The 15,000-nt window shown below is 53.9% G+C and overlaps 1 protein-coding gene across 1 annotated transcript in view; it reads left to right on the top strand.

The window, feature by feature from the left end:
* Nucleotides 1-13,522, top strand: part of slc8a1a (solute carrier family 8 member 1a) — a gene marked incomplete at both ends in the record, with an annotated part of 26,024 nt that extends 12,502 nt beyond the window's left edge. Inside the window, 7 exon segments of the mRNA XM_083936073.1 lie at nt 3,842-3,862; nt 4,001-4,018; nt 5,301-5,360; nt 6,448-6,575; nt 6,672-6,771; nt 8,232-8,501; nt 13,146-13,522. Of these exon segments, the coding sequence (XP_083792199.1) occupies nt 3,842-3,862; nt 4,001-4,018; nt 5,301-5,360; nt 6,448-6,575; nt 6,672-6,771; nt 8,232-8,501; nt 13,146-13,522 (974 nt within the window).
* Nucleotides 13,523-15,000: the final 1,478 nt, after the last annotated feature.

The following is a 15,000-nucleotide window of genomic DNA, read 5'->3' as shown; positions in this document are numbered from 1 at the left end:
GTGACCTCACGGGAAAAACACGACCGATCAGTGACGACGTAAAGTCACAATGAACGTCAGAGGAAACTCCCCGTGCGTGGTTAAGTAGCTGCTGTGCGTTCAAGCAACAAGTGTGATGTATAGAAGGCGAGGGGGAGGGGCGTTACAAACAACAAGGGCGCCACATGAACAGGTTAGCTTAGCTGCTGCGATCAGAGCCTGAGAGAATGACACTGAAGCAGCAATTACAGAACTGCTGATTACACTGAGGGCGCCCTCCCACTGTGCGTGCGTCACAGGTTAGAGCGCCCTCCCACTGTTCCTCCGTCCCGTGCCCCGTGCTTTAGGGTCCTTGTCCCCCCCTCTAGGCCCGTTTGTACTCACACTACCTGGGCCTCGGAGAATGCTTCTTGCTGCCTATACGTCATCACGCCGTAACACGTCACACGCATTGATGACGTCATGGCGATGCGTGGCTTTGTTTCCAGATCTTTCCGTAGACCTCAGAGTTTTTGTGCGTCTTGTCGACTGTTTTTGAATCTTTTCATCGACCAAATCTGCAGTAAACACTCCACCTCCGCATCACACCAACGTGAACCTTTCACCGCCATTGTTTGAAATGTCCGCGCATGGTCCCTCCTTCTTTTTTCTACGTCCCAACAGGCGCACAGGAAATGACCTCAGAACCGCCGTAGGCCTCGTGCTCGTCCCTGCTGGAGCTGCTGCCCCCGCGACCCGACCCCGGAAAGTTTCAAGTCCTGACGACATGAAACGCTCCAAGTTCAACTTCCCAAAATAGCTCCGACTTTGCAACAGTATCGTCAAAACCGTCGTGTTTTGTTTTGGTGATTTGGATGAAACGACCCTTTAATCGGGTGTTTCCTGTGACGGGTTGAGACGTCGTGTTTCATTCATTGTGACTTTAACGTCAGAGAGATCGAACCGTCCTCCTCGCACGCCCCAGTGAGGTCGTCCCCTCCCCACCCATGTTCCCGCAGAGTGGCCACGATGACTCAGCGTGCTGTCAGACTGCATCCATCCGCCTCTGAGTGTGTTCCAGTGTGTGTTGGTGAACTAATGCATGACCCCTGACCTCTGACCCCCCCCCCCCCTCCCACTGTTGTGTGCACTCTGTCGTCCGCAGGAAGACCATAGCAGTTAGGATAGTTGACCATGATGAGTACGATAAGCAGGCCAGCTTCTGCATAGAGCTGCAGGAGCCGCACTGGACCCAGAGGAGAGGGACAGGTGTGGGACGCACCTCGATGACCTTTCACCTTTGCTTCTTCCACCTTCAGACGCTCTGTTTCTGCTTCTGTCGCTGTCGCTGAGCTTAGCGTCGGTTTGGAGAAGTTAAGATCAACTGTAACGAGTCTAAAGGAGTTGAGACTCATTAGGAGGGTTTGGACTGACTGGGACACGTGGGCTGGTTTGGTTACAGTGGGGACGGGTTAGACCTGGTCCTGCAGAGCTAGAACTCGTTAGGAACGGTTGGGACTGAGTCACTGATAGGGACCAGCTGGGGCCGTGTCTAAGTGGTGACCCCAGACCAGCGACGTTTGCAAAAACTCTCAAAAGACTCGCTGCCCAACGACGTAACCACTGGAGGTCTAAGTCTGTCCTCAACCAGGACCTTTGCAAGTCTTGTGCAGCGTGTAGACGCGACCGTGGACGAGAAGAGGCTCTGATATTAGATCCTATCGGCTCTGATAAGGACGGGATGGGCACGTTTGACTGGTTGGGGCTTGTTGGGAGACACTGTGTCTGGTTAGAGCTGGTTAGGACTAGTTGAGACATGGCGTGACTCCTATGGTCGGTTAGAACGGGTGAGGACTGACGGGACATGCTAAGACTGGTTGGACTGATGTGTGTGAACAGTTGAGATCATGTTAGGACAGGTGAGGACAGGTGTGAATAGGTGAGGACAGGTGTGAATAGGTGAGGACAGGTGTGAATAGGTGAGGACAGGTGAGGACAGGTGTGAATAGGTGAGGACAGGTGTGAATAGGTGAGGACAGGTGAGGACAGATGAGGACAGGTGAGGACAGATGTGAACAGGTGAAGACAGGTGAGGACAGGTAAGGACAGGTGTGAACAGGTCAGATCATGTGAGGACAGGTGAGGACAGGTGAGGACAGGTGAAATCATGTGTGGACAGGTGAGGACAGATGTGAACAGGTGAGGACAGGTGAGGACAGGTGAAATCATGTGTGGACAGGTGAGGACAGATGTGAACAGGTGAGGACAGGTGTGAACAGGTCAGATCATGTGAGGACAGGTGAGGACAGGTGAGGACAGGTGAGGACAGGTGAGATCATGTGAGGACAGGTGAGGACAGGTGAGGACAGGTGAAATCATGTGAGGACAGGTGAGGACAGGTGTGAACAGGTGTGATCATGTGAGAACAGGTGTGGACAGGTGTGAACAGGTGAGGACAGGTGTGAACAGGTGAGATCAGGTGAGGACAGGTGTGGACAGGTGAGGACAGGTGAGGACAGGTGAGGACAGGTGTGGACAGGTGAGGACAGGTGAGGACAGGTGTGAACAGGTGAGATCAGGTGAGATCATGTTCGGACAGGTGAGGACAGGTGTGAACAGGTGAGGACAGGTGAGGACAGGTGTGAACAGGTGTGAACAGGTGAGGACAGGTGTGAACAGGTGTGATCATGTTAGGACAGGTGAGGACAGGTGAGGACAGGTGAGGACAGGTGAGGACAGGTAAGGACAGGTGTGAACAGGTGAGGACAGGTGAGGACAGGTGGGGACAGGTGAGGACAGGTGAGGACAGGTGAGGACAGGTGAGATCATGTTAGGACAGGTGAGGACAGGTGAGGACAGGTGAGGACAGGTGTGCTCTCTCCTGTGTGTGTCCTGTTACACCTGCTTGTGTCTGTCTTCATGTCTCAGAGCCACAGTTTGACTTTAACACATTAACAGGTTTTAACCACAGACTGTAAATGAAGCAGCAGGCGTTGGCGCCCCCCGGTGGCTGTAAACCTCAAACACAGTGACACTTAAAGGTCGTTCTGATCACGTTTAAGTTTGTTCCACGTGTTTTTCTCATTAGTTTGGTTTGAACTCGATGATCTGATGCTGGGACACTTTTACAGTCTGTGGTTTTAACAAAAACATGTGTTTTTATATTTATGTTCATTAAAGTTTGATTTGATTCGTCCTTAAACCCAAACCTGTTAAACTCCTCCTCCAGGGTCTTTGTCTGCACTTTCATCCTCAGTAACCATGGAGACAGTTTTTATTAAGGTAGAAACCAGGAGAGATGCTAACAGCCGGACGTTGCTAACAGTGGTTAGCTCGGGGCAGCACGGTGAAGGCATTCAAAGGTCTTTTTTAACCACTAATGCTGCTGAAAATAACAGCAAACCTCTGCAGCAGCATGAGAAGAGTCCCTACACACACACACACACACACACACACACACACACACACACACACACACACACACACACACACACACACACACACACACACACACACACACACACACACACACACACACACACACACACACACACACACACACACACACACACACACACACACACACACACACACACACACACACACACACACACACACACACACACACGTCCGGCTGTTAGCATCTCTCCTGGATTTCTGATGATTAAAGTGCAGAAACAGACGCTGGAGGAGGATTTTACACCTGTTGTCCTTAACGATGAAAACGATTTAAAGAGAAACGACCGAACTGAGCTCAGGCGTCATCAGAGCGTCTGAGCCTCTGTCTTTAACTCCTGCTGTGTTTGAATCTCTCCTGTTTAAACGTGTCTCTGTGTGTTTCTCTCTCGTGTGTTCGTGCGTTTGTGCGTTTCCTTCTCTTCAGCCGTGTTGCTGCAGGAAGTCGGTAAGCTGCTCTGACCTTTCCTCTCACTTTGTCTCTGAACCTCAAAGTTTCCTCTGAACTCTTCAGATTCATTAAATTCAGAACAGCTGAAGCGTCTGAACTCACTCTGACCTCTGGCTTCTGTTTTGAACCTTTCAGGTGGATTTGTGAAGACAGGTGAGTGAAGCCGCACACCTGCTCTGATCCAACGCTGTCACAGACTTCACTGTTTATCTGATTCATTCATTACTTTGGCTTCTTACCAGAGACACAGCTGCACGTGACACACCTGTAACACACCTGTAACACACACCTGTAACACACCTGCAACACACCTGTTACACACCTGTAACACACCTGTAACACACCTGTAACACACCTGTAACACACCTGTAACACACCTGTAACACACCTGTAACACACCTGTAACACACCTGTAACACACCTGTTACACACACCTGTAACACACCTGTAACACACCTGTTACACACCTGTAACACATCTGTTACACACCTGTAACACACACCTGTAACACACCTGTTACACACACCTGTAACACACCTGTAACACACCTGTTACACACCTGTAACACACCTGTAACACACCTGTAACACACCTGTAACACACCTGAAACACACCTCTCAAAGTGTTTGGACACTTAGAGATGCAGAGATGCAGAGATGCAGAGATTCAGAGATGCAGAGAGATGCAGAGATGCAGAGATGCAGAGAGATGCAGAGATGCAGAGATTCAGAGATGCAGAGAGATGCAGAGATGCAGAGATTCAGAGATGCAGAGATGCAGAGAGATGCAGAGATGCAGCACAGTCGCAGTTTTCCCTGAAGTTTGGGGTTTTTAAAGATACATTTCTGAGCGCTAGCTAACGAGGCTAAAGCAACGTGTTGGCTGCGTCACATGACTCGGACGACGGGCGAGAGAAAGTTGCATTTAGAGAAAATCAAACTGGAGCCTGAAGCTTTTTACAGAAACACAAAGAAAGGCTCGGGACGCTGCACGCTGACGCTAACGCTGCACGCTAACACTGCGCGTTAACACTGCACGCCGACGCTAACGCTGCACGCCGACGCTAACGCTGCACGCCGACGCTAAAGCTGCACGCTAACGACACTTACGCTGCACGCTGATACCAACTCTGCACGCCCAACACTGCACGCCGATGCTAACGCTGCATGCTTACGCTGCACGCAAACGCTGCTGATGTCATCTGAGCCTGTGTGGCGAGGATGTCACATGGTTGATACTCACAAATGAATGTTGTCGTTAGATGTTGTTGTTCTTCTTCTTCTCCTTGTTGTTGTTGTTGTTGTTGTTCTTGTTGTTGTTGTTGTTGTCGTTGTCGTCCCTGGACTCTCCTTTGCTCCGGTTCCGTCTCTGTCAGGAATAGCGTTAATCTGAGTTGTGATGTTTCAGTAGAATCGGTTTCTGTCCGTCTGTCCAGGCAAAGACGTCTACAGGAAGGTCCAGGGACGAGACCACCCCGCCATCGTCAACCTCGCAGGTGCGTCCAACCGTCCGTCCAAACATCCGTCTGCATGTCCCTTACGCGTCCATCTGCTTTCATCTGTCCCTCCGTCTGTCCTGCCATGACTCTTTGTCTGTCCGTCTGTCATTCACACATGTCATCTGTTCATTCGTCTGTCTGTCTAGACATCCTTCAGTCTATCTGTCCATTCATCATTAGTTTACCCATCCATTCATCGACACCCCCACCTGTCCATCTGTCCTGTCCATCTGTCCATCTGTCCATCTGTTGCCTAAGTCTCTGTGGCGTCTCGGTGCAGATAAAATACGAAGCTGTGGTGCAGAAAAGTCCGCTGACACGGTTCTTGTTGTGTATAAGAACGACTGTGGCTCAGTTGGTACAGAGAGTCGGCTAATGTCCGAGGGGTCGGAGGTTCGATCCCCCTGCCCTACTTGTGTCATGGTGGCTGTGTCCTTGGATGAGACACTTCATCCACCTCTCCTCTTGTGAATGTGTGTGACTGCTGTGTGTTTGCGGAGGTGGTCGAGGGGCCGTAGGCGCTGATTGGCCCCAGTCGGCCCCAGGGCAGCTGTGACGTACGTTACCACCACAATGTACGTCTGTGTGAATGAACCTGGACTCTGTAAACTGAGCTCTGAGAAAGACGCTGTAGAAATCAAAGCCATAATAATAAAAATGTCTATTACATAAAGTAACGCGTCTTTAAGTCTCTAGACCTGGAGATCCTCGAGTCACAATGAGAAGTCTCCCGAATATGAGCAAAAACATCAAGTTCTTCTTCTGATGCAAAAGTGTTCTCACGCCGAGTCACCTATGGACACAGCTACTGCCGCCCCCATCTCGTCCCCAGTCTGTCCATTTGTCAACCATCCACTCATGTGTTCATCTGTCCATCCACCCCGTCGTGTTTCTCTTGTACTTGTTGACTGTGAATCATCAGTGACGAGTCTTAACCCTCTCTCTCTCTCTCTCTCTCTCTCTCTGTCTGTCCCTCTCTCTCTGTCTGTCCCCCTCTCTCTCTCTCTCTCTCTCTGTCTGTCCCTCTCTCTCTGTCTGTCCCCCTCTCTCTCACTCTCTCTCTCTGTCTTTCTCTCTCTCTCAGAAGAGACGGGCGAGGAACTCTTGTCCAAGAAGGAGGAAGACGAGAGGCGGATCGCAGAGATGGGCAGACCGACGCTCGGCGAGCACGTCAAGCTGGAGGTCATCATCGAGGAGTCGTACGAGTTCAAGGTGGGACGGGTTTCTGTTTAAAGGACCTGATTTAAACGTTTCACGGCTCGGCGTCGGGGGTTCACTCTGCTGCTCCCTGTGACCGCTGTCTTTCAGAACACCGTGGATAAACTCCTGAAGAAGACCAACCTCGCCCTGGTGATCGGGACCAACAGCTGGAGAGAGCAGTTCGTGGACGCCATCACCGTCAGCTCCGGTAAGAACTCCGCGGAAGAAGTTTTATCAGTAACGCGCGTTGATGAGACATGAATGATACAGACAGAGAGGAGAGAAGCTCAGAGGACCAGGAGCAGGATGATCCCCCGGCAGACTCGGCCTAGGCCCCGAACCATAAGCTTTATCAGAGAGGAAGGTTTAAAGTGTCCTCTTAAATACGGGGACAGTGTCTGTCTCCAGAACAACACTTGGGAGTTGGTTCTACATGAGCCTCCAATTCTACCAATGGAGACTCTAGGAACGACAAGTAGCCCGACCAATAAGAACCATGAGCTCTGCGTTCGGTGTGTTTTAGTCAGAACACGAGCTGCAGCATTTTGGACCAACTCCAGACTCTCAGGGCGCACTCACACTGTCCTTCCACACCGCACCAAAACAGGCTTTTCGGGTCAAGCCTAGTTCCTTTGACCAGTGTGAGTGCAACCGTACCACGTCTAGGAGCGGCACGCTTGCCGTCCACGGCCCGTTTGGGAGAGGTGGGCTTTAGTAAAGCACGTTTGCACGTGTACGAGCACGAGCGTGCGCACGTGTACGAGCACGAGGCCTACGGCGGTTCTGAGGTCATTTCCTGTGCGCCTGTTGGGACGTAGAAAAAAGAAGGAGGGACCATGCGCGGACATTTCAAACAATGGCGGTGAAAGGTTCACGTTGGTGTGATGCGGAGGTGGAGTGTTTACTGCAGATTTGGTCGATGAAAAGATTCAAAAACAGTCGACAAGACGCACAAAAACTCCGAGGTCTACGGAAAGATCTGGAAACAAAGCCACGCATCGCCATGACGTCATCAATGCGTGTGACGTGTTACGGCGTGATGACGTATAGGCAGCAAGAAGCATTCTCCGAGGCCCAGGTAGTGTGAGTACAAACGGGCCTGGAGGGGGGGACAAGGACCCTAAAGCACGGGGCACGGGACGGAGGCACAGTGGGAGGGCGCTCTAACCTGTGACGGAGGCACAGTGGGAGGGGGCCCTTAACAGACTTGTTGGAGCAGCCTGATCATGAGTAGTTGTCGTAGTTCAGCCTAAAGGAACAAATGCACGGACGAGTTCTTCTGCATCCTTCTGAGACACAACGTTCCTGATTTTCACGATATTACGCAGGTGAACATTCGCAGATATCCCTGTCGTTAGTTTTATGTGAGACTCAAAGGAACTGATCCAAAATAACACCCAGGTTCTTTCCTGTTCCTCTGGAGGACGACACAACATCATCCAGAGGAACAATGTCTTTAGATGTTGAGTTTCAAAGGCCTTCAAAGTCCAAACACTTCAGTTTATCTGAGTTTAACACCAAAAACTGCAGCCAACTGATCGTTTTCTTCGGTTCGATCGATGAATATAATTTTGTATCATCAGCAAAGAAAGTGCTTCCTTCAAAACTCACCTGAGCAAACTTTAAATGACTCCGTGCCGACTCGCTCTGCCTCCCTCTCTTTCCCAGGTGACGATGACGACGACAGCGGCGAGGAGAAGCTGCCCTCCTGCTTCGACTACGTCATGCACTTCCTCACCGTCTTCTGGAAGCTTCTGTTCGCCTTCGTCCCTCCCACCGACTACTGGAACGGCTGGGCCTGCTTCGTGGTCTCCATCTCCGTCATCGGGCTGCTGACGGCGTTCATCGGGGACCTGGCGTCGCACTTCGGCTGCACCGTCGGCCTCAAGGACTCCGTCACCGCGGTGGTGTTCGTAGCTCTGGGCACATCTGTACCAGGTCTGAGACAACCCTGTCCCCCTGTCCCCCTGTCCTCACACTGACCCAGGTCTGTGTGGTCCACGGTTACAGGAACACTTGACCCAGGTCTGTGTGGTCCACGTTTACAGGAACACTTGACCCGGGTCTGTGTGGTCCAGGTTTACAGGAACACTTGACCCAGGTCTGTGTGGTCCAGGTTTAAAGGAACACTTGACCCGGGTCTGTGTGGTCCAGGTTTACAGGAACACTTGACCCGGGTCTGTGTGGTCCACATTAAAGGAACACTTGACCCAGGTCTGTGTGGTCCACGGTTAAAGGAGCACTTGACCCGGGTCTGTGTGGTCCACGGTTAAAGGAGCACTTCACCCATTTGAATCCAGGTTTGTGTCTCGATGGCGGACGCTCCCGTGGATCTGACCAATGACGTTAACACGATGCCGTGACATAGACCTGGATCTAAAAGGGTAAAGCGTTTCTATGACAACAACGAAACTACATCAGAACACCAGTTTCCAAACTCTCACTCATGCAGTTTAATGTCCTGTGCTCAGGACTCGACAAACACGTGTTTTCTCTGAGGCCTCGTCCACAGACACACGAGTATCTTTGACACATGAAACCGCAAAACACGCCTCAAACACTGTCGAGCACACGCCGAAGCAGCAGGGGGAGGTAGCGCTCCTAACAGGAAGGCCATCTCAGCCAATCACAAGGCTGAAAAACAACAATGTTGAGCCGAGGCCGGGCGGATGCCTCTGTGTAGACTGACGGTGAAGTTCAGTTTCTTCTCACTGTCATTCATGGATGTGGATCGGCCCTCGTGTCAGTCCAAGTACGGCGATAGACACGCTCTTTTTATTGGGCAATAGTCTTCAGCGCCTCCGTCAGCTGGTCACGTCTAGAGCGCTCCACAAGTCTCCATGGATACAACCGACTGTTTCCCATCACACAGCGTGATGTTGAACACCGGTTGTCCCGTCCACACGTGACTGCTGACACTGCACTTTCACACAAAGTTCACCCTGGACTCCACTCACAGAAAACTCTGGGTTCAGGAGCACCAGCTGTGGTTAGTGCGGACGAAAGTGACGAACTGTGAAACAGACAAACACGCGGTTTCAGAAATACCCGTGTTCGTAGGGACGGCCCCTAAAACTGTACTGTTTCCTCTTCCACCGCTCCTCCGGTGGAGGTGTGAGACTCTGGAACAGACACAGTACTCGTCCGGGGGCGAGTCTGGACGAGTAGTGCGCCGATGCAAACCATGTTTTATGCAGAGAGTGTAAATAGGGGGTCACCAGGGTCAGGGGTTACGGTTAGGGGGTAGTGTCAGAGTCTACAGAGGACTATCTGCCGGGGACTTCAGCACTGATGTGGAAAAAATAACAGACCAGGGGAACATGGGACCCTGGGAACATGGGACCAAGGGAACATGGGACCCGGGGGACATGGGATCCGGGGAACATGGGACCTGGGGAACATAGGACCAGGGGAACATGGGACCTGGGGAACATGGGACCAGGGGAACATGGGACCAGGGGAACATGGGACCTGGGGAACATGGGACCTGGGGAACATGGGACCTGGGGAACATGGGACCTGGGGAGCATAGGACCTGGGGAACATGGGACCTGGGGAACATAGGACCTGGGGAACATAGGACCTGGGGAACATGGGACCAAGGGAACATGGGACCCTGGGAACATGGGACCCGGGGAACATGGGACCCGGGGAACATGGAACCAGGGGAACATGGGACCCGGGGAACATGGAACCAGGGGAACATGGGACCTGGGGAACATGAGACCAGGGGAACATGGAACCAGGGGAACATGGGACCCAGGGGACATGGGACCAGGGGAACATGGGACCAGGGGACATGGGACCAGGGGAACATGGGACCAGGGGAACATGGGACCAGGGGAACATGGGACCCGGGGAACATGGGACCAAGGGAACATGTGACCAAGGGAACATGGGACCAGGGGAACATGGGACCCGGGGAACAAGGGACCCGGGGAACATTGGACCCGGGGAACATGGGACCAGGGGAACATGGGACCCGGGGAACAAGGGACCCGGGGAACATGGGACCAGGGGAACATGGAACCAGGGAACATGGGACCTGGGGAACATGGGACCCAGGGGAACATGGGACCCAGGGGAACATGGGACCTGGGGAACATAGGACCAGGGGAACATGGGACCTGGGGAACATGGGACCAGGGGAACATGGGACCAGGGGAACATGGGACCTGGGGAACATGGGACCTGGGGAACATGGGACCTGGGGAACATGGGACCTGGGGAGCATAGGACCTGGGGAACATGGGACCTGGGGAACATAGGACCTGGGGAACATAGGACCTGGGGAACATGGGACCAAGGGAACATGGGACCCTGGGAACATGGGACCCGGGGAACATGGGACCCGGGGAACATGGAACCAGGGGAACATGGGACCCGGGGAACATGGAACCAGGGGAACATGGGACCTGGGGAACATGAGACCAGGGGAACATGGAACCAGGGGAACATGGGACCCAGGGGACATGGGACCAGGGGAACATGGGACCAGGGGACATGGGACCAGGGGAACATGGGACCAGGGGAACATGGGACCAGGGGAACATGGGACCCGGGGAACATGGGACCAAGGGAACATGTGACCAAGGGAACATGGGACCAGGGGAACATGGGACCCGGGGAACAAGGGACCCGGGGAACATTGGACCCGGGGAACATGGGACCAGGGGAACATGGGACCCGGGGAACAAGGGACCCGGGGAACATGGGACCAGGGGAACATGGAACCAGGGAACATGGGACCTGGGGAACATGGGACCTGGGAAACATGAGACCAGGGGGAACATGGGACCTGGGAAACATGAGACCAGGGGGAACATGGGACCTGGGAAACATGAGACCAGGGGGAACATGGGACCAGGGGAACATGGGACCAGGGGAACATGGAACCAGGGGAACATGGGACCTGGGGAACATGGGACCCGGGGAACATGGGATCCAGGGGAACATGGGACCAGGGGAACATGGGACCCTGGGAACATGGGACCTGGGGACCATGGGACCCGGGGAACATGGGACCCTGGGAACATGGGACCCGGGGAACATGGGACCCGGGGAACAAGGGACCCGGGGAACATGGGACCCTGGGAACATGGGACCAAGGGAACATGGGACCAAGGGAACATGGGACCAGGGGAACATGGGACCCGGGGAACAAGGGACCCGGGGAACATGGGACCCGGGGAACAAGGGACCCGGGGAACATGGGACCAAGGGAACATGGGACCAAGGGAACATGGGACCCGGGGAACAAGGGACCCGGGGAACAAGGGACCCAGGGAACATAGGACCCGGGGAACAAGGGACCCGGGGAACAAGGGACCCGGGGAACATAGGACCCGGGGAACATGGGACCAGGGGAACATGGGACCCGGGGAAAAAGGGACCCGGGGAACATGGGATCAGGGGAACATGGGAGCCGGGGAACAAGGGACCCGGGGAACATGGGACCCTGGGAACATGGGACCCGGGGAACATGGGACCAAGGGAACATGGGACCAAGGGAACATGGGACCAGGGGAACATGGGACCCGGGGAACAAGGGACCCGGGGAACATAGGACCCGGGGAACATTGGACCCGGGGAACATGGGACCCGGGGAACAAGGGACCCGGGGAACATGGGACCAGGGGAACATGGGACCCGGGGAACAAGGGACCAGGGGAACATGGAACCAGGGAACATGGGACCTGGGGAACATGGGACCAGGGGAACAAGGGACCCGGGGAACATGGGACCAGGGGAACATGGAACCAGGGGAACATGGAACCAGGGGAACATGGGATCTGGGGAACATGGGACCCGGGGAACATGGGATCCAGGGGAACATGGGACCAGGGGAACATGGGACCCTGGGAACATGGGACCCGGGGAACAAGGGACCCGGGGAACATGGGACCCTGGGAACATGGGACCAAGGGAACATGGGACCAGGGGAACATGGGACCCGGGGAACAAGGGACCCGGGGAACATGGGACCCGGGGAACAAGGGACCCGGGGAACATGGGACCCTGGGAACATGGGACCAAGGGACCAAGGGAACATGGGACCCGGGGAACAAGAGACCCGGGGAACAAGGGACCCGGGGAACATAGGACCCGGGGAACATGGGACCCGGGGAACAAGGGACCCGGGGAACATGGGATCAGGGGAACATGGGACCCGGGGAACAAGGGACCCGGGGAACATGGGACCCTGGGAACATGGGACCCGGGGAACATAGGACCTGGGGAACGTGGGACCCTGGGAACATGGGACCCGGGGAACATGGGACCCGGGGAACATAGGACCTGGGGAACGTGGGACCCTGGGAACATGGGACCCGGGGAACATGGGACCAGGGTAACATGGGACCAGGGGAACATGGGACCCGGGGAACGCTCCCGTGAAATAGCTAGGTAATTTTAAGTTTTAGGTTAAAGTGTTCCTTTAACCAAGACCTTCTTCCAGCCTTAAGGAGGCGAACCAGGACCAGAACCAGAACCAGTAAACTTACCTTTATGTGTGAAGTTTAATCTCAAACAGCAGATGGATTTCATACTTAGCCTCTCCTCTCCACTCTCTCTCTCCCTCAGACACCTTTGCCAGTAAGGTGGCAGCCATTCAGGACCAATACGCCGACGCCTCCATCGGCAACGTGACGGGAAGTAACGCCGTCAACGTCTTCCTGGGTATTGGAGTGGCCTGGTCCATCGCCGCCATCTACCACTACTCTAAGGGCCAGGAGTTCAGGGTCGACCCGGGCACGCTGGCCTTTTCCGTCACGCTCTTCACCATCTTTGCCTTCATCTGCATCGGCGTCCTCATCTACCGCCGCCGGCCCGAGATCGGCGGGGAGCTCGGCGGACCCAGAGTCCCCAAGATCCTTACCACGTGCCTGTTCTTCAGTCTGTGGTTGATGTACATTGTCTTCTCGTCGTTGGAGGCCTACTGCCACGTGAAGGGCTTCTGAGAGTTCTTCCTCTGACGGGTCCTGAAAGGTTCGGACCGGTCGCTGATGAACAGTTCCAATGGGGTCTCGCATATTCTGATGGGATCCTGTGATTTCCTTAGAGGTTTGTAGATGTCTGAAGGTTGTACCTGGTTCCTGACGGTCGATGCATTCCCAAAGGGTCTGAAGGACGTGTGTCCGTGCTGACAGGTTTCTAAACGTTTGGTTGAGTAGTTTTTGTAGTTTTTAGGTTTTAAACGCAGATGAATAAAAGTTCTGCTGGACTCTGTTTAATTATTTTATGTTTAACTTTGAAGGGTTTCTAAAGACTCCAAAGGTTCCTCCGTGACCGTCCTGATGCATCCCTACAGAACCCAGTAGGTTCCTGTCGTGTTTCAGGGTCTGGATGCACTCGTAAGGGTTCTGTTGGGTTCTGACCCGGCGGTGACACATTCACTCAGTGTCAGTAACCATCGCAATACAGTTCAACACAAACTGCACATTACCATTAAGGCGTGTTTCCATCAGGGTCAAATGTTTCAGGCCACGCCCTCTCAAAAGTCCCTTCACTCTCCGTGTTTGATTCCACAAAAGACCCAGAGGGATTCAGGGCGCCCTCCCACTGTGCACCTGTGCCGAGCCCTGTGCTTTAAGGGTCCTTGTGCTTTCCTGCTCGACAGACTCCAGGTCTGGATAAACCTTTAAGGCGTCTGCTAGGTTCCCAAAGTTCCCCGAATGTTAAAGTTTGTGACGCTAACCCACTTAGCATAAAACACGAGCATCACACGTTTCTGCAAAACAGAGATATGTTGAGTTTCAATGTTTCTGAAGTTTGGAAGTTTTAAACACAAGATTCATTTGAATTTAAACCAAAATATTAATGTTGTTTAAGTTTAGAGCTGCTGCCCCTGAGACCTGATCCAGGATCAGAGGCTGGAGCTGCTGCCCCTGACACCTGATCCAGGATCAGAGGCTGGAGCTGCTGCCCCTGAGACCTGATCCAGGACCAGAGGCTGGAGCTGCTGCCCCTGAGACCTGATCCAGGACCAGAGGCTGGAGCTGCTGCCCCTGAGACCTGATCCAGGACCAGAGGCTGGAGCTGCTGCCCCTGAGACCTGATCCAGGACCAGAGGCTGGAGCTGCTGCCCCTGAGACCTGATCCAGGATCAGAGGCTGGAGCTGCTGCCCCTGAGACCTGATCCAGGACCAGAGGCTGGAGCTGCTGCCCCTGAGACCTGATCCAGGATCAGAGGCTGGAGCTGCTGCCCCTGAGACCTGATCCAGGACCAGAGGCTGGAGTTGAGATGAGAAATGGACTTGGCAGTGAACATCTACAGATCATCTAACCATCCACAGCACATCCACGCCACAGTCACACACCCATGAGCAGCACGGGGAGCAATTCAGGGTTCAGTGTCTTGCCCAAGGACACTTCGACATGTGGACCGGGGGAACCGGGGATCAAACCGCCGATCTTTAATATGGAGGACGACCCACTC

Source organism: Echiichthys vipera (assembly GCF_963691815.1).
Source record: "Echiichthys vipera genome assembly, chromosome: 2".
Taxonomy (NCBI): Eukaryota; Metazoa; Chordata; class Actinopteri; order Perciformes; family Trachinidae; genus Echiichthys; species Echiichthys vipera.
Note: the sequence above shows the minus strand (reverse complement) of the source record. Positions and strands in the feature narration are given on the sequence as shown.